The sequence below is a fragment of the Trachypithecus francoisi genome, unplaced genomic scaffold (assembly GCF_009764315.1).
Source record: "Trachypithecus francoisi isolate TF-2019V2 unplaced genomic scaffold, Tfra_2.0 Contig00460, whole genome shotgun sequence".
NCBI lineage: Eukaryota > Metazoa > Chordata > Mammalia > Primates > Cercopithecidae > Trachypithecus > Trachypithecus francoisi.
Genome location: NW_022680657.1, coordinates 4,527 through 24,900, shown reverse-complemented (window position 1 = coordinate 24,900; position 20,374 = coordinate 4,527). Strand labels below are relative to the sequence as shown.

At 43.9% G+C, this 20,374-nt stretch overlaps 1 protein-coding gene, 1 long non-coding RNA gene and 1 pseudogene across 3 annotated transcripts in view; 1 reads left to right on the top strand and 2 right to left on the bottom strand.

The window, feature by feature from the left end:
* The window catches only part of LOC117084245, a 49,505-nt gene extending 29,522 nt beyond the window's left edge, over nucleotides 1-19,983 (bottom strand). The window contains exon 1 of the mRNA XM_033212805.1: nucleotides 19,168-19,983. Coding sequence (XP_033068696.1) covers nucleotides 19,168-19,776 — 609 coding nt within the window. The 5' untranslated portion in view covers nucleotides 19,777-19,983. The remainder of the gene's footprint in view (nucleotides 1-19,167) is intronic.
* LOC117084243 lies at nucleotides 6,191-6,553 on the bottom strand. Its single transcript, XR_004437367.1, has 3 exons — nucleotides 6,542-6,553; nucleotides 6,321-6,467; nucleotides 6,191-6,200 (listed from the first exon to the last, which is right to left on the bottom strand). It is a non-coding gene; the product is annotated as an uncharacterized LOC117084243 (long non-coding RNA).
* LOC117084226 lies at nucleotides 7,500-8,395 on the top strand (annotated as a pseudogene). Its single transcript, XR_004437363.1, has one exon. The product of XR_004437363.1 is annotated as an ATP synthase subunit a-like (transcript).
* Nucleotides 19,984-20,374: the final 391 nt, after the last annotated feature.

The window sequence follows — 20,374 nt, the reverse complement described above, 5'->3', positions numbered from 1 at the left end:
CTTGGAGTCTGCGGAGTGTGTACTCTCTGGCCTGGGGTTACGACTGGGCTGTAAAGCCGCTGCTAGGAGCTGGGCCTTCTGTTTGAGGCGTGCCTGTCGCACTGCCTCAGCCGTCTCCTCTCTGGAGTTATAGACCTTAAAGGCTAATTTAACCAGATCTTGTATTGGTGCCTGAGGACCATCCTCTACCTTTTGAAGTTTCTTACGAATGTCAGGAGCTGATTGAGAAATGAAATAAGACGCCAAATGGTGCCCCTGTGGGGGAGGCCGGATCTAACCGGGTATATTGGGTTAGAACCTCAGTCAGCCTATTAAGAATGCGGCTGGATTTTCTTCTGGATTTTGTATAATTTCTTTTAATTTGTTAAAATTTACAGTTTTGTTTGAGGCTGTTGCATACCAGCCAACAAACACTGAACCATTATGTCTCGCCTACGGCGCCCAGGCTGGTTTGCTTGGTAGTTCCAGTCTGGGTCTGCCGAGGGACTGCTTGCTCCCTAGTGGGATGGTGGCATCAGTTAAATGTAGTTGGTTGGCGTGCTGCCTGGCGGCCGCTACGATGCGCTCTTGCTCCTCAGGGTTTAGGGTGGAGGTTAGGATAACCTGGAGGTCATGCCAAGTTAAGTCATAAGCCTGACAAAGATACCTAAATTCCTTTATGTAAACGGTGGGATTAGCTGAGAAATCCCCTAAACGCTTTTCAATTTTGGAAAGATCGGCCAATGAAAAAGGGACATGTACTCTGACTACCCCCCCGCCCCCGCCACCTCTCGCAAAGGTGCTAACACTGTAGGAGGTGTGGGGCAGGAGTGGAGGCATCAGCAGGGCACTTAGAGCGGGTGTGTGCAGAGACAGGAGACTCAAGACAGCCAGTTGGGTGCCCCGAAGGAAGCACGGGACTGAGTGGATTACTAGTAGGTAAGGAAGAGGAAGGAGGAGTCCGGGCGGAGGGAGGAGAAGTATAGGGCGGAAGTGAGGGAAACCCTAGATCCTCCGGCTGAACAGAAAGGAATGAAGACTCCTCTTTTTCGGGTTCCTGTGAGCCGGCGTCCTTGGCTAGCATAACTTGGGCCGAAGAGCACCGGCTACACAGGTCGGGACGAGAGCGTAAGGCCAAAAGCCTTGTATGTACGTAATTTCAGACCACTTGCCTAACCGCTGGCAGAAATTGCTGAGGTCGGTCAGAACATGCGATCTAGGGTGCCTCCGGTGGCCACTGAGACTGATTGTCTAGTTTGTATCGGGGCCACGCCACAGTGGAAAGGAAAACCCGCTTCCTCCTAAGGTCTTGTTCAAGCTGTAAGTTTTTAAATTGGCTAGGAGGCACCCCAAGGGAGTGCTCTTTGGAAATTTGGACTGGGGGTTTCCCATTTGTTTCCTCTTTACCGACAACAATGGACCCAATGGACATGGGAATGGATCCCTGCCTGGCTTCAAAGCGTCCTTTGGAACCAGCAGAGACAGACGAGAGGCTCTTGAAGCCTAAGTGGAGATTACCTTCAGGCGGACGTCTCCGTCCTGAATGGGTCTCCCGAGCCACGTGGTGGCTCCAAATGGACCCCGGACCTGCGCAGGATTTCTGGCCGAGGGAGGTAAAGAGGAGACAAGGGCACTTACCCCAGAGAGGCCGTGAGAGTGAGGGAAGCGGGTCTCAGGTCCTGGTCCGTCTGCGGCGTGGAGCGAGGAGGAGGAGGAGGCTCCACAGGCCCTGGGGGCCCCGAGGAGGGGTCTCCTCCCGGGTTCGGCACCAACTGACTGTTTTTCTAAGACCACTAGAGCGGGCGCAAAGGAACCAGCGACTAGGCAAGGGTAGGAGCAAAACTGCAAGTTTATTTTGGTCACCTAGCTTCAGGGGAAGAAGGTGGGTAAGGAGAGGTCTGTTGGCCTCCGGCAACTGAGGCCACAGAGTTCTCCATGCTGCCCTCGGACGGAGTTCCGGCAGTCCCGACCGCAGTGGGGAAGCTGGGAAGTCCGCGCGTGGCACTGGTCCGCAGCGGCTTTTCTGGGAGTGGGAGGCGATAGGCGGGGCACGGGCGTGTCCGGGGGCGTTCCGCAGGTGCGACCAGGTAAATCTTGGTCTCTTCAGATTGACGTCACCTGGCGCATGCCCAGTTGGTCTGCACCTTCCCGGGCGTCGGCTGCATTTTCGCGCGCGCGGGGAAAGTTGGGGGGGGGGGGGGGATGAAGAACCCGGAAGTGCGCCATCTTGCCTCTGTTCGTCCAAACAAATACCTCTCCCCCTACCTAATTCCCTAACTAATCTTAATCTAGGACTTTTATTCATTCTAGCTACATCCAGCCTAGCTGTTTACTCTATCCTATGATCAGGCTGAGCATCAGATTCAAATTATGCACTAATCGGGGCACTACGAGCAGTTGCCCAAACAATTTCTTTTTTTGTTTTTTTTTTTTTTTGTTTTTTTTTGAGGCGGAGTCTCGCTCTGTCGCCGGACTGGAGTGCAGTGGCCGGATCTCAGCTACTGCAAGCTCCGTCTCCCAGGTTTCGCATTCTCCTGCCTCAGCCTCCGAGTAGCTGGGACTACAGGCGCCCGCCACCTCGCCCGGATAGTTTTTGTATTTTTAGTAGAGACGGGGTTTCACCGTGTTCGCCAGGATGGTCTCGATCTCCTGACCTCGTGATCCGCCCGTCTCGGCCTCCCAAAGTGCTGGGATTACAGGCTTGAGCCACCGCGCCCGGCCAACAATTTCATATGAAGTAACTCTTGCCATTATCCTACTGTCAGTTTTACTAATAAGTGGCTCATTTAACCTCCATGCACTCATCACAAGAACACCTCTGACTTCTCCTACCATCATGACCTCTAGCTATAATATGATTTACCTCCACACTAGCAGAAACCAACCGAGCCCCCTTCGATCTCACAGAAGGGGAGTCAGAACTAGTCTCAGGCTTTAATATTGAATACGCTGCAGGCCCATTTGCCCTTTTCTTCATAGCCGAATATATAAATATTATTATAATAAACGCCCTAACAACTACAATTTTCCTAGGAACATTATATCCCATCCATTCACCAGAATATTCACAACATGCTTTATTACCAAAACACTCCTCTTAACTTCCCTATTCTTATGAGTTCGAGCAACCTACCCTCAATTCCGTTATGATCAACTTATACACTTATTATGAAAAAATTTTCTCCCCCTCACACTAGCATTCCTCATATGATATATTTCAATCCCCATTATAACCTCTGGCATCCCCCCTCAAAACTAGAAATATGTCTGACAAAAGAGTTACTTTGATAGAGTAAATAATAGAGGTGCTTAATCCTCTTATTTCTAGAACTATAGGCATCGAACCTACTCCTGAGAATTCAAATTCCTCCGTGCTACCTATCACACCCCATTCTAAAATAAGGTCAGCTAAATAAGCTATCGGGCACATACCCCGAAAATGTTGGTTATACCCTTCCCGTACTAATTAACCCACTAGCCCAGCTCGTTATTTACTCTACCATAATCATAGGCACTTCCATTACAGCACTGAGCTCCCATTGATTTCTCGTCTGAGCGGGCCTAGAAATAAATATATTAGCTTTCACCTCAATCTTAATTAAAAAGGCAAATTCTCGCTCCACAGAAGCTGCCACTAAATATTTCCTTATACAATCCACCGCATCTATAATTCTCATAATAGCAATTATATATAATAACTTATTCCCTGGACAATGAGCCATAATAAATAACCCTAACCAATTCTCATCCTTAATTATAGTAATAGCCCTTGCTATAAAATTAGGAATGGCCCTTTCATTTTTGAATTCCAGAAGTTACCCAAGGAACACCCTTAATCCCCGGCTTACTTCTCCTTACATGACAAAAACTAGCCTATTTCAATTATATATCAAATTTATCCGTCAATTAATACAAATATTCTCCTAACCCTATCAATCCTATCCATAATGGCGGGCAGCTGAGGAGGCCTCAACCAAACACAACTACGTAAAATTCTAGCATACTCTTCAATCACACATATAGGCTGAATAATAATAACACTTACATATAACCCAAATATTACAATTTTTTATCTATTTATATATATTATTATAACAAGCATTGCATTTCTAGCCCTAAACCTAAACTCAAACACCACAACGCTAATATTATCATGCACCTGAAACAAATTAACCTGATTGATACCATTAATATCATCTACCCTTCTATCTATAGGAGGCCTACCCCCACTAACCGGCTTTCTACCGAAATGAATTACCATCCAAGAACTTAAAAACAACAACAACTTATTATACCCACCATCATAATTATTATAACCCTACTTAATTATATTTCTACCTACGCCTAATTTATATTACCTCTATAACACTACTCCCCACATCCAACAATACAAAAATAAAATGACAATTCGAAAATACAAAGCCCACTCCTCTCATTCCCCCACTTATTATTCTTACTACTCTCCTCTTACCAATCTCCCCCACAATCTTAGCTATCTTCTAGAAATTTAGGTTAAATTAGACCGAAAGCCTTCAAAGCTCTTAGTAAGTTAAATATGCTTAATTTCTGAAGCATAATAAGGACTGCAAAACTCTACTCCGCATCAACTGAACGCAAATCAATCACTTTAATTAAGCTAAGCCCTTACTAGATCAATGGGATTCAAACCCACAAAAACTTAGTTAACAGCTAAATACCCTAATCAACTGGCTTTAATCTACTTCTCCCGCCGCAGGGAAAAAAGGCGGGAGAAGCCCCGGCAGAAGTCTAAGCTGCTCCTTTGAATTTGCAATTCAACATGAAAATCACCTCGGGGCTGGTAAAAAGAGGACTCAACCTCTGTCCTTAGATTTACAGCCTAATGCTTACTCAGCCATTTTACCCTTTTTTTCCTACCTATGCTCATTAACCGCTGGTTATTCTCTACAAACCATAAAGATATTGGAACCCTATATTTATTATTTGGCGCATGAGCTGGAACCACAGGTATGGCTATAAGCCTTCTTATTCGAGCCGAATTGGGTCAGCCCGGTAACCTATTAGGCAATGACCACATTTACAATGTTATCGTTACAGCCCATGCGTTTGTCATAATTTTCTTTATAGTTATACCCATCGTAATTGGAGGTTTCGGAAACTGACTAGTACCTCTGATAATTGGCGCTCCTGACATAGCATTTCCCCGTCTAAACAATATAAGCTTCTGACTTCTTCCACCATCCTTCCTACTTCTTCTCGCATCAGCCATAGTAGAAGCTGGCGCCGGAACAGGTTGAACAGTCTATCCCCCCTTAGCGGGAAACTTATCCCACCCAGGGGCCTCTGTAGACCTAACTATCTTCTCACTTCATCTGGCAGGTATTTTCTTCTATCTTAGGGGCTATCAATTTTATCACAACTATTATTAATATAAAACCTCCCGCAATATCCCAATATCAAACCCCTCTGTTTGTTTGATCAGTCTTAATTACAGCAGTTTTACTACTCTTATCCTTGCCTGTATTAGCCGCCGGTATCACTATACTACTAACAGACCGCAACCTCAACACCACCTTCTTCGACCCCGCCGGAGGAGGAGACCCCATTCTATACCAACACCTATTCTGATTTTTCGGTCACCCTGAAGTTTATATTCTTATCCTACCAGGCTTCGGAATAATCTCCCATATTGTAACTTACTACTCCGGAAAAAAAGAACCATTCGGGTATTAGGCATAGTCTGAGCTATAGTATCAATTGGGTTTTTAGGCTTTATTGTATGAGCTCATCACATATTTACAGTTGGCATAGACGTGGACACACGAGCCTATTTTACCTCTGCCACTATAATTATTGCAATTCCAACTGGCTGTTAAAGTCTTCAGCTGACTCGCTACGCTACACGGAGGAAATATCAATGATCCCCCGCAATACTCTGAGCCTTAGGCTTTATTTTTCTTTTAACGTGGGGGGTCTAACCGGCATTGTATTAGCAACTCATCACTAGATATTGTATTACACGATACCTACTACGTTGTAGCACATTTCCACTACGTCTTGTCAATAGGAGCTGTCTTTGCTATCATAGGGGGTTTTATCCACTGATTTCCCCTGTTCTCGGGTTATACTCTGGATCAGGTCTGCGCCAAAGTCCACTTTACTATTATATTCGTGGGTGTAAACTTAACCTTTTTCCCACAACACTTTCTCGGTTTGTCCGGAATGCCTCAGCGCTATTCCGACTACCCTGATGCCTACACCACATGAAATATTGTATCATCTGTAGGCCTTTTATTTCCCTAGTAGCAATATATTAATAATCTATATAATCTAAGAAGCCTTTGCCTCAAAACGTAAAGTACTATCAATTGAACAACCCACCTCTAAACTAGAATGACTATATGGCTCTCCTCCACCATATCACACATTTGATGAACCAACTTTCATCAAAGTCAAATAAAAAAGGAAGGAATCGAACCTTCTAAAACTGGTTTCAAGCCAATCTATAGCTCCTATAACTTTTTCAATAAGATATTAGAAAAACTATTTCATAGCTGTGTCAAAGCTAAATTATAGGACACACCCTATATATCTTATATGGCCCATCCAGTTCAACTAGGCCTATAAGATGCCACATCCCCTATCATAGAAGAACTAATTGCCTTTCACGACCACGCCTTTATAATCGTATCCCTAATTAGCTTCTTAGTCTTACATGTTTTATCATTGGTACTCACAACAAAATTAACTAATACCAATATCACAGATGTTCAAGAGATAGAAACCATTTGAACCATCTTACCCGCAATTATCCTAGTCTTAATTGCTCTCCCATCCCTACGTATTCTCTACTTAACAGACGAGATTAACAATCCCTCATTCACTATTAAATCAATTGGGCATCAATGATACTGAACCTATGAGTACACAGATTATGGGGGCTTAATCTTTAATTCCTACATACTCCCACCACTATTCCTAAACCCAGGGGACCTTCGACTTCTAGAAGTTGATAACCGAGTAGTACTTCCAATCGAAGCCCCCGTCTGTATAATGATTACATCTCTAGATGTTTTACACTCGTGAACCATTCCCACGCTGGGCCTAAAAACAGATGCAATTCCCGGGCGCTTAAACCAAACTACATTTACTGCCATACGACCAGGTGTCTATTACGGACAATGCTCAGAAATCTGCGGTGCTAATCACAGCTTTATGCCAATTGTTGCAGAACTAATTCCATTAAAAATTTTGAGATAGGACGTGTATTCACCCTATAGACATATTGAAATACCTTACTTAACTTATTCTTAAAACACCAAGATCCACTGTATAGCTGCCACAGCATTAGCCTTTTAAGTTAAAGATTGAGAAAATAAATTTCTCTACAGTGAAATGCCTCAACTAAATACATCTATGTGATTAATTACTATTATAACTATGCAACCTGCACTCTATCTTATTATACAATTAAAGTTACTAAAAACAAATTATTATTTTCCTCCATCACAAAAAACCCCTAACACACAAACATTTAATAACCCCTGACAATTAAAATGAACGAAAATTTATTCACTCCATTCACAACTCCAACACTCCTAGGCTTACCCACTGTAATTCCCATCATTCTATTTCCCACATTATTAATTCCAACTTCCAAACACCTCATTAACAACCGACTAATTGCTATTCAACAAAATCTAACTCAACTAACTCTAAAACAAATAATAACAACCCACAATACCAAAGGACAAACCTGATCCCTAATATTAATATCTCTAATTATCTTTATTTCCATAACCAACCTCCTCGGACTCCTACCTCACTCATTTACGCCCACCGCCCAATTGTCTATAAACCTAGCCATGGCAATCCCTCTATGGGCGGGTACGGTAATTACATGCCTTCGCTTCAAAACCAAAAGCTCCTTGGCCCACTTTTTACCACAAGGTACACCCACACCCCTTATTCCCATACTAGTAGTTATCGAAACCATCAGCTTATTTATTCAACCAGTAGCCCTGGCTGTACGTCTGACCGCCAACATTACAGCAGGACATCTACTTATACACCTAATCGGAAATGCCGCACTAGCATTATCAACCAATAGCTTCCCTGCAACTTCACTAACTTTAGTGCTTCTAATATTATTAACAATTCTAGAGATTGCAGTTGCCCTAATCCAAGCCTATGTTTTCACACTCTTGGTAAGCCTTTACTTACATGATAATACCTAATGACCCACCAAACCCACCCATATCACATAGTTAAACCTAGCCCATGACCGCTGACAGGAGCCTTCTCAGCTCTTCTAATAACATCTGGTCTGATTATATGATTTCACTTTTATTCTACAACCCTACTAATACTAGGGTTGTTAACCAATATATTAACGATATATCAATGGTGACGTGATATTATCCGAGAAAGTACATATCAAGGTCATCATACAACACCAGTCCAAAAAGGCCTCCGTTATGGCATAGTTTTATTTATTACCTCAGAAATTTTCTTCTTTGCTGGCTTCTTCTGAGCATTCTATCAGTCAAGTCTCGCCCCCACCCCACACCTAGGGGGACACTGACCACCAACAGGCATTACCCCTCAATCCTCTAGAAGTACCTCTTCTAAATACCTCTGTGTTACTTGCATCAGGAGTTACAATTACTTGAGCCCATCACAGCTTAATAGAAAATAGCCGAAAACAAATAATCCAAGCCCTACTCATCACAATTTTATTAGGTATCTACTTCACCCTATTACAAATCTCAGAGTACTACGAAGCACCATTCGCTATCTCTGATGGGGTTTATGGCTCAACATTTTTTGTTGCCACCGGCTTCCACGGACTTCACGTTATTATTGGATCTACATTTCTTACCGTCTGCTTTATTCGCCAACTATTATACCACTTCACATCAAGCCACCACTTTGGCTTTGAAGCCGCCGCTTGATATTGACACTTTGTAGACGTCGTCTGACTCTTTCTCTACATCTCCATTTACTGATGAGGTTCCTATTCTTTTAGTATAAATAGTACAGCTGACTTCCAATTAGCTAGCTTCGATAATATTCGAAAAAGAATAATAACTACTGTTAGCTCTAATAATTAATACTCTGCTAACCCTGCTGCTAATAATTATTATATTCTGACTACCCCAACTCAACTCCTACGCAGAAAAAGCCAACCCTATGAGTGGGGATTTGACCCACTAAACTCGCTCGCATTCCTTTCTCCATAAAATTTTTTCTAGTGGCCATCACCTTTCTATTATTTGACTTAGAAATTGCCCTACTATTACCCCTGCCATGGGCTCTCCAAACAACAAATCTTCCCACAATAATTAAATCATCAATTACACTAATTATTATTTTTAACCTCAGCCTAGCCTATGAATGAACTCAAAAAGGACTGGACTGAGCTGAATTGGTAAGTAGTTTAAGCAAAACAAATGATTTCGACTCATTAGATTATGATAATCATACCAACCAAATGCCCATTATTTACATAAATATTATATTAGCATTTACTATTTCACTCCTAGGCATATTAATCTATCGCTCACACCTAATATCATCCCTACTATGCCTAGAAGGAATAATACTCTCACTATTTATCATAAGCACCCACATGGCCTTAAATATACACTTCCCCTTAGCTAATATCGTACCTATTGCCCTATTAGTATTCGCCGCTTGTGAAGCAGCAGTAGGACTTGCCTTACTAATTTCAATCTCAAACACATATGGCCTAGACCACATCCACAACCTAAGCTTACTTCAATGTTAAAAATAATTTTTCCCACAATTATTCTACTACCAACAACATGATTTTCCAAAAACAATATAATCTGAATTAACCTAACCACACACAGCTTAATTATCAGTCTTATTCCCCTTCTATTCTTCAATCAAACCAGCAGCAACCTCATTAGCTACTCAATATACTTATCTTCCGACCCATTAACAACACCTCTTCTAACATTAACCACCTGACTCTTACCCCTCATAATTATGGCAAGCCAATATCACTTACATAATGAAAGCCCTCTACGAAAAAAACTTTATCTCTCCATAATGATTTTTCTACAAATTTCCCTAATCATAACATTCATAGCCACAGAATTAATCTTATTTTACATCTTATTCGAAACCACCCTCATCCCCACCCTAATTATTATTACCCGATGGGGCAACCAAGCAGAACGCCTCAACCAAGTACATATTTCCTATTTTATACATTAGCTGGCTCCCTCCCCTTACTAATTATATTAATATTTACACACAATAATCTAGGCTCATTAAACATTACACTACTAACACTCACAGCCCAAAAACTAACAACCTCCTGATCCCACAACTTAACTTGACTAGCATGCATAATAGCCTTCATAGTAAAAATACCTCTATATGGTCTACACCTATGGCTCCCCAAAGCGCACGTTGAAGCTCCTATTGCCGGATCAATAGTTCTTGCTGCAGTACTTTTAAAACTAGGCGGCTATGGTATACTACGACTTACCTCAATCCTCAACCCCTTAACAGAATTTATAGCCTATCCCTTCCTTATATTATCTCTGTGGGGCATAATCATAACAAGCTCAACCTGCCTACGACAGACGGACCTAAAATCACTTATTGCATACTCCTCTGTAAGCCACATAGCCCTAGTAATCATAGCCTCCCTCATCCAAACCCCCTGAAGCTTTACTGGTGCTACTATCCTTATAATTGCCCATGGGCTCACCTCATCTATACTATTCTGCCTGGCAAATTCAAATTATGAACGAACCCACAGTCGCATTATAATACTCTCTCGAGGACTTCAAACCCTACTCCCGCTAATAGCCTTCTGATGGTTCGCAGCAAACCTTACAAACCTAGCCCTACCCCCCACTATTAACCTAGTCGGAGAACTATTAGTAGTAGTAATTTCATTTTCTTGATCATATATTACCATTATATTCACAGGACTAAATATGCTAATTACTGCCCTTTATTCCCTACACATATTCATTACAACCCAACGAGGAATACTCACCTCCCACATCATTAGCATAAAACCCTCCTTTACACGGGAAAACATACTAATATTTATACATATTTCTCCTATTTTTTTTTTTTTTTTTTTTTTTTTTTTTTGAGGCGGAGTCTTGCTCTGTCGCCCAGACTGGAGTGCAGTGGCCAGATCTCAGCTCACTGCAAGCTCCGCCTCCCGGTTTTCCGCCATTCTCCTGCCTCAGCCTCCCGAGTAGCTGGGACTACAGGCGCCCGCCACCTCGCCCGGCTAGTTTTTGTATTTTTAGTAGAGACGGGGGTTTCACCGGTTAGCCAGGATGGTCTCGATCTCCTGACCTCGTGATCCGCCCGTCTCGGCCTCCCAAAGTGCTGGGATTACAGGCTTGAGCCACCGCGCCCGGCCAAAAAAACTACCCAACTCCCTATATTATTTAAATTAACTGCCACCAACTCATCATAGTCTAGTACTCATAAAACCAACCCTACCTCCATTGCTAAACCCACCAGAAGGCTACCCAAGACCTCAAACCCTGAAACTCATGCTTCAGGATATTCTTCAATAGCCATTGCAGTAGTATAACCAAAAACAACCATCATATACCCCCCAGATAAATTAAAAACATTATTAAACCTATATAGGTACCCCCACAATTTAAAATAATTATGCAACCAACAACACCACTAATAACCAATGCTAAACCCCCATAAATAGGAGAAGGCTTAGAATAAAAACCCACAAACTCTATAACTAACAATACACTCAGTATAAATAAAATATATGACATCGTTTCCACATGGACTCCAACCATGACTAATGGTATGAAAAACCATCGTTGTACTTCAACTACAAAAACACTAATGACCCTTGCACGTAAATCTAATCTAATTATAAAAATAATTAATCACTCCCTTATTGATTTACCCACCCCATCAACATCTCCACATGGTGAAATTTCGGCTCTCTCCTAGCAACTTGCTTAATTTTACAAATCACTACTGGCCTATTTCTAGCAATACACTACTCACCAGATACCTCCTCTGCTTTCTCCTCCATCGCACATATTATCCGAGATGTAAACTATGGCTGAACCATCCGCTATCTCCACGCCAGTGGTGCCTCCATATTCTTTATCTGCCTATTCCTACACGTAGGCCGAGGTCTATATTACGGCTCATTTCTTCTCCTCGAAACCTGAAATATCGGCATTGCACTCTTACTTATAACCATGGCAACAGCCTTCACGGGCTACGTACTTCCATGGGGACAAATATCATTTTGAGGCGCCACGGTAATTACAATTTATTATCTGCAATCCCATACATTGGCACTAACCTCGTTCAATGAGTTTGAGGCGGGTACTCCATCGACAATCCAACCCTTACACGATTATTTACCCTTCACTTTACCTTACCTTTCATTATCGCAGCCTTCATAATTTTACACCTGCTTTTCCTACACCAAACAGGATCAAACAATCCCTGTGGAATTCCCTCCGACTCCGACAAAATCCCCTTCCACCCCTATTATACAATCAAAGACATCCCAGGCATAACCCTCCTCCTTCTTATCCTAATACCGTTAGTATTATTTTCACCCGACCTTTTAAGCGACCCAGACAACTACACCCCAGCCAACCCACTAAGCACCCCACCACACATCAAACCAGAATGATATTTCCTATTTGCATACACTATCCTACGATCTGTTCCTAATAAACTAGGAGGAGTATTGGCACTTCTCCTATCCATTCTTATCCTAACAATCATTCCCTTACTCCACAAATCCAAACAACAAAGCATGACATTTCGCCCACTCAGCCAATTCCTACTATGACTCCTAGTTACAATTCTACTAACCCTGACCTGGATTGGGAGCCAACCAGTAAACCAACCCTTCATTATAATCGGACAAGTAGCATCCATAATATACTTTATCACAATTCTAATCTTAATACCACTAGTCTCCCTAACCGAAAACAACCTCCTCAAGTGAACCTGCCCTTGTAGTATAAGCCAATACACCAGTCTTGTAAACCGGAAATGGATAGTTTTCCCCAGGGTAACTCAGAAAGAAAGCACCTAACTTCGCCGCCAACACCCAAAATTGGTATTCTATTTAAACTACTTTCTGTATTCTAAGGGAGTACAACCCTTGAAGAACAATTTAAGTACAATCTAATTTTACATGCCCGTATGTAATTCGTGCATTACTGCTAGCCAACATGAATATTATATAGTACTATAAATGCTTTACCGTCCATAAAACATACATTTACATATTTACTAAAAATTCTTTCCAGCACATGCTTACAAGCAAAGATTCTACTAGAATTATTCAACTGTAATACATATTATCTAAATATCCAAAAGTCCCTAGCATAATCCATTAGAATATCAACTAACCCAATATTTCATTATCGTACATAGTACATTATATCCTTTGTCGTACATAGCACATTACAGCCGAGCACTCCCAAACATTTCTTGTCAACACGAATATTCTTGTCAGTTGGGTGTCCCTTGTTCACCATCCTCCGTGAAATCAATATCCCGCACAAGAGTGCTACTCTCCTCCCACCGGGCCCATAACTCGTGGGGGTAGCTATAGACAACGTCTAAAGGACATCTGGTTCTTACCTCAGGGCCATGCCACTATAACCGCTCACACGTTCCCCTTAAATAAGACATCTCGATGGATCACGGGTCTATCACCCTATTAACCAGTCACGGGAGCTCTCCATGCATTTGGTATCTTTTATCTCTGGTCTGCACGCGACCCCATTGCAGTATGCTGGTCTCGCCACAATCAATCCCGCAGCGCCTGTCTTTGATTCCTAGTCCATGCTATTATTAATCGCACCTACGTTCAATATTTTAGTCCCACATAATACCATACAAGGTGTTATTTAATTCATGCTTGTAAGACATATATATATATAATTAACCATACGCACACACCTGCCACACTGTTAACACAAACCACGCAAACTCTACTCAAATCCCCCCTCCCCCCATCTTCGACCACCCCCATATAATTTGCCTTTGCCAAACCCCAAAAACAAAAGCCTGTCGCCTAGTCGAAGTTTACATTTTTATCTTTAGGGTGTACACAACCCCAGCTGCCATTCCCCTAACTAATAAAAATTTATTTTGCTCACTATCCTTAACACCTCTATCCTCCCTTTATCAAACCCCTGGACAACCCCCAAAGATAGTATCCACAATATTCACTATTCCGTTTATGTAGCTTAACGTATACAAAGCAAGACACTGAAAATGCCTAGATGGGCTTACAGACCCCATAAACAAATAGGTTTGGTCCCGGCCTTTCTATTAACTTCTAGCAAGATTACACATGCAAGCATCCCCACTCCAGTGAAGATACCCTACAAATCACCACGATTAAAAGGAGTAAGTATCAAGCACGCTCAGTGCAGCTCAAGACACTTTGCTTAGCCACACCCCCACAGGAAACAGCAGTGACTAATATTCAGCAACAAACGAAAGTTTAACTAGCTATGCTATTCTAGGTTGGTTAATTTCGTGCCAGCCACCGCGGCCATACGATTGACCCGAGCTAATAGACATCGGCGTAAAGGGTGTTTTAGATAATTTCAACTAAATAAAGCTAAACTCTTTCTAAACTGTAAAATTCTAGCTAATGTAAAATAAACTACGAAAGTGGCTTTAAAAAATCTGAATACACAACAGCTAAGACTCAAACTGGGATTAGACACCCCACTATGCTTAGCCCTAAACCTTAATAGTTAAAATAACAAAACTACTCGCCAGAACACTACAAGCAACAGCTTAAAACTCAAAGGACTTGGCGGTGCTTCATACCCCCCTAGAGGAGCCTGTTCTATAATCGATAAACCCCGATCTACCCCACCATCTCTTGCTCAGCCTATATACCGCCATCTTCAGCAAACCTCAACAAGAGACATAAAGTAAGCATAAACACCCACGCAAAAACGTTATGTCAAGGTGTAGCTTATGAGCTGGCCATAAACTTTATGTGGCCATAAAGACCAGGGTGGCCAAAATGCAGGAGAGCAAAGCAACCTTGCCAAAGAGCCTTTGCACTCCTCTGCCAGCCAAAGCGGCAGAGCTGGAGGAGGAATGAGGAAGGTAGAGCTCAAAAAGGAAACCAGGAATTGCCACACTGTCTTCCACAATGGTTGAACTAATTTACACTCCTACCAACAGTGTAAAAGCATTCCTATTTCTCCACATCCTCAAGGATCTAGAATGAGAAATACCATTTGATCCAGCAATCCCATTACTGGGTATATACCCAAAGGATTATAAATCATTCTACTATAAAGACATAGGCACACGTATGTTTATTGCAGCACTGTTCACAATGGCAAATACTTGGCACCAACCCAAACCCCATCAATGATAGACTGGATAAAGAAAATGTGGCATATATACACCATGGAATACTATGCAGCCACAAAAAAGGATGAGTTCACATCCTTTGCAGGGACATGGATGAAGCTGGAAACCATCATTCTCAGCAAACTAACATAGGAACAGAAAACCAACACCACATGTTTCACTTAAAAGTGGAACTTGAACAATGAGAATACGTGGACACAGGGGAACATCACACACTGGGGCCTGTCGGGGGCTGTGGGTGGGGGGAGGGATAGCATTAGGAGAAATGCCTAATGTTGATGACCGGTTGATGGGTGCAGCAAACCACCATGGCACACGTATACCTATTAACGAAACTGCACATTCTGCACATGTACCCTAGAACTTCAAGTATAATAAAATAAAATTGTAAAAATAAAATTGTAATTGTAAAAATAAAATAAAATTGTAAAACAGGAAACCAGAACTAGGCCATCTCCTGCAAAAACAAAAAAATTTTGGTTTGTTTCTTTTCATTTCTAGGATAACAATTACTAAGATACCACAACAAGAAACACTGAAACATCTCGTTCAACAAAACACAGTGGCCAGTGTATTGAGAGGAAATACTTAACACCCGTGTAACCGTGAACCAATTTTCTCTAGCACTATTCTGATAAGATAAAATTTTATATCCATGAATAAATATAATTTCATGTTGTTTTACTCCTAATACCACTTAACAAAATATTATAATTTTAATATACATGTACATAAAATATTTAACATTGTTTATTTACATTTATTTATATATTTATTTTTGAGATGAAGTCTCGCTCTGTTGCCCAGGCTAGAGTGAAGTGGTGCAATCTCGGTTCACTGCCACCACTGACTCCGGGTTCAAGTGATTCTCCTGCCTCAGCCTTCCGAGTAGCTGGGATTGCCGGTGCCTGCCACCACGCCTGGCTAATTTTTTGTATTTTTAGCAGAGATGGGGTTTCACTATGTTGGCCAGGCTGGTCTCGAATGGTTGACCTTTAGCGATCCACCCACCTCAGCCTCCCAAAGTGCTGGGATTACAGACGTGAGCCACCGCGCCTGGCCTATTTATTTATTTTGAAACAGAGTCTCACTCTGTTGCCCAGGCTGGACTGCAGTGGTGCGATCATGGCTCACTGCAGCCTTGAGCTCCTGGGCTCCAGCAATTCTCCCACCTCAGCCTCCCAAATAGCTGGGACCACAGGTGCATACCGCCATGGACAGCTATTTATTTTATTTTATTTTATTTTTATTTTTTTGAGACACAGTTTCGCTCTGTCGCCCAGGCTGGAGTGCAATTGTGCAATCTCTGCTCACCGCAACTTCTGCCTCCTGGGTTCAAGAGATTTTCCTGCCTCAGTATCCCGAGTAGCTGGATTACAGGCATGGACCACCACACCTGGCTAATTCTGTACTTTTAGTAGGGACGAGGTTTCTCCATGTTCATTAGGCTGGTCTTGAACTCTGGACCTCAGGTGATTCACCTGCCTCAGCCTCCCAAGTGCTGGGATTACAGGCGTGAGCCACCATGCCTGGCCTATTTTATTTTTTTGTAGAGACAGTGTCTCTCCATGTTGCCCAGGCTGGTCTTAAACTCTTGGGCTCAAGCAATTCACCCAAAGCATTTGGATTACAGGCATGAGTCACTGTGTCCAGCCATCCAGCCAACATATTATTATTATTATTATTATTATTATTATAAATTTTTTTCAGACAGAGTTTCGCTCTTGTTGCCCAGGCACTATAGTGCAACGGCACGATATTAGCTTACCGCAACCTCTGCCTCCCGTGTTCAAATGATTCTCCTGCCTCAGCCTCCCAAGTAGCTGGGATTACAGGTGCCTGCCACAACGCCTAGCTAATTTTTGTATGTTTAGTAGAGATGGGGTTTCACCATGTTAGCCAGGCTTGTCTTGAACTTCTGACCTTGTGATCCGCCCACCTCAGCCTCCCAAAGTGTTGGGATTACAGGTGTGAACCACCGTGCCCGGACTATTTTTTTTATTATAATTTTTTTTCTTTTTCTCATCCTCTACTCTGAACAGAACTTGTAAACAAATTCTTTTAACATTCATTCTCTGTATTCACAATTATACATAAAGGGTTTGTGTCAGTAATGTTTTATCAGAAAAACTAACTTTTTGCAGTTGCTTTTTAGCAAAAAAGAAGAGAAAGTTTTCTATAATGTGCTACTGTTTGCTTAGCTGGTAATTCAAACTTTTTTCTTTTCTCTTTTCTTTTCTGAGGTGGAGTCTCACTCTGTCGCCCAGGCTGGAGTGCAGGGCATGATCTCAGATCACAGCAACCTTTGCCTCCTGGGTTCAAACAATTCTCCTGCCTCAGCCTCCCAAGTAGCTGGGATTACAGGCATGTGCCACCACACCCAGCTAATTTTTGTATTTTTAGTAGAGTTGGGGGTTTCACCATGTTGTGCAGGCTGGTCTTGAACTCCTGACCTCAAGTGATCCGCCCACCTCAGCCTCCCAAAGTGCTGGGATTACAGACGGCAGTCACCATTCCCAGCCCCCTAATTCAGATTTGAAATGGGTTTTCTCTCCTTTTTGCCTTTCAAAACATGTCTCTGACTTGCATTTGAGATTTGACACAAATTCACAGTTGTAAACTTTGAAAATCTGTGGTTCCACATAACAAACTGTACAAAATGTTAAAAACCAAACGGGCTCAGTGGCTCAGGCCTGTAATCCCAGCAGTTTGGGAGGCCGAGGCAGGAGGATCACCTGAGGTCAGGAGTTTCAGACCAGCTTGGTCAACATGAGGAAACATCATCTCTAATAAAAATACAAAAATTAGTCGGGCTTGGTGGTGTGTGCCTGTAATCACAGCTACTTGGGAGGCTGAGACTGGAGAATCACTTGAACCTGGGAGGCGGAGGTGCAGTGAGCTGACATCGTGCCACTGTGCTCCAGCGTGGGCCACAGAGTGAGACTCTGTCTCAAAAATTTTTTGGGGGGTTGTTTATTCAAATATCAGGACAATACTGAATCAAGTGTTGAAGCTTAGAGTTTTAAGATAGACAATACTGAGCTAAGTTTGAAGCTTAGTTCAGTACTGTTCTGTCATCTGAATAAACAGCTGTTTATTACTGAACCTAACAATACAAGACTAATCCGAACGGTTTTGTGTTTAGAAATGTGAATAAATGTAAAAGAACAACTAATTCCCATTGTGCTTTACTACAGTGCACAATATCTGTGACTTGTACACTAATCGTAAAAAGAATGCCAGTAATATAAACTGGATTATAAAGTCTACTAATTTTAAGAATGTGTTTCATCATCCTTTAGTAAGAATAGCAGAGATTGATATGACTTTTTTTGTATATGCATTCTGGGAACTCCCATAATTGAATACAACTTCAAAAGGGCTAAAAAGCCCAGTGACCTCAAAACGAGGTTCACAGAAAAGTACACAATGATGAAACCTGAAGCAATAAAACACCAATGAACTGAAATATAAACATTCTTGCTCTTAGGACATGGCATTTTCATTTTTCATTTTGTTTTGGACTGTTACTGAGCTGTCCTCAGACACCTTCCTTTCATATCCTAAACTTTGTCTTTCCAGAAAAGCTTCTGGAATTTTTTTTTGTTTGTTTTTTGTTTTGGTCTCAAGGGCATTACAGGAGAACTTAACAGGCTGGGGACGAGCCCCACAGAGTTCAGCACACCGTTCCCAGCGGCGACACGCTACTTCTGAACACAAGAGCGACTGCCCGTCGGGCTTCCTCCGGGAGAATGGAGACAAACGTACATTCGAGGGGCTCAATACCTGGAGTGCGAAACGTCTCAGTTCCTCCGCCTCAGTCTCTTTTCCCGGGTTCTGAAGCCACCTATGCAGCAGGGCACACCTGCCAGTCTCAACGCCCTCGGAGCCGGCAACCCGTCGACAGCGAGCTCCAGCCCGGGGGAACAGGAGGATGCGCGGAAGGAAGGAGAGTCGGGAGCGCGGCCGCTCGCGGGCTGGCTCAGGGGACGCCAAGGGGAGGTGCCGGCGCGCGCTGGCGGGGTGCGCGCGCCGCCGCCGCCGCCGCGTCACCAGCGTGCGGCACGTGCCCGTGTTTACGTCCCTCGTGGAGCCGCCGACGTCAGCAGTCGAATGGCAACATTGTGGCGATGCTGAGGCGCAGAGTTTAGGAGAAGGGTTCATCAGTCTGACCCGCTGCCGGCTTTCTGCGGCAGCAGCAGGAGCGGGGGCGGGGAGCTTGACCTGGGCAAGCGACCGGGACGCACACAGCGCCGGCCTGACCCCGCAGGACCCGCGCCTCACCTCCGGAGCGCCGCAGACGCAGCTCCACGGCCTCGCGCTGGGGGCGGCGGGCGGCCGCGAGACGCTGCGGCAGCGCGGGGCTTGTAAACAGATCCGGCCGCACGTGACCATGTGAACTACCTGCTCCCGGGACGCGTATTGTCCTTCCCGCGAGCGGCGCCACAAAGGAGCTTGGCGGTCGTGGCGCGGAGCGACGGGCGAACGAGCGAGGATAGCCGGCCGGCGCACTAAGATGGCTGAAAGCGCCCGGCGAGGGTGAGCGGGGGGCGCGGCGCAGCCAGCGGGGAGTCCTCGAGCGGGCCGGGCCGGCGGCCCTTCCCCGCGTTAAGTCGGAGCCACCATGTCGTTCTCGCTGGAGGAGACGCTCGAGTCAGACTGGGTGGCTGTGCGGCCCCATGTGTTCGACGAGCGCGAGAAGCACAAATTCGTCTTTATTGTAGCCTGGAACGAGATTGAGGGCAAGTTTGCCATAACCTGCCACAACCGGACGGCCCAGAGGCAGAGGAGCGGCTCCCGGGAGCAGACGGGGGCGCGAGGGGGCGCCGAGGCCGGCGGAGCTGTGTCCGACGGGAGCCGCGGGCCTGGCAGCCCGGCGGGCAGGGGCCGGCCCGAGGCCACTGCGTCTGCAACTCTGGTTAGGAGCCCCGGGCCCCGGCGGAGCTCGGCCTGGGCGGAGGGCGGTTCTCCTCGGAGCACTGGCAGCCTTCTG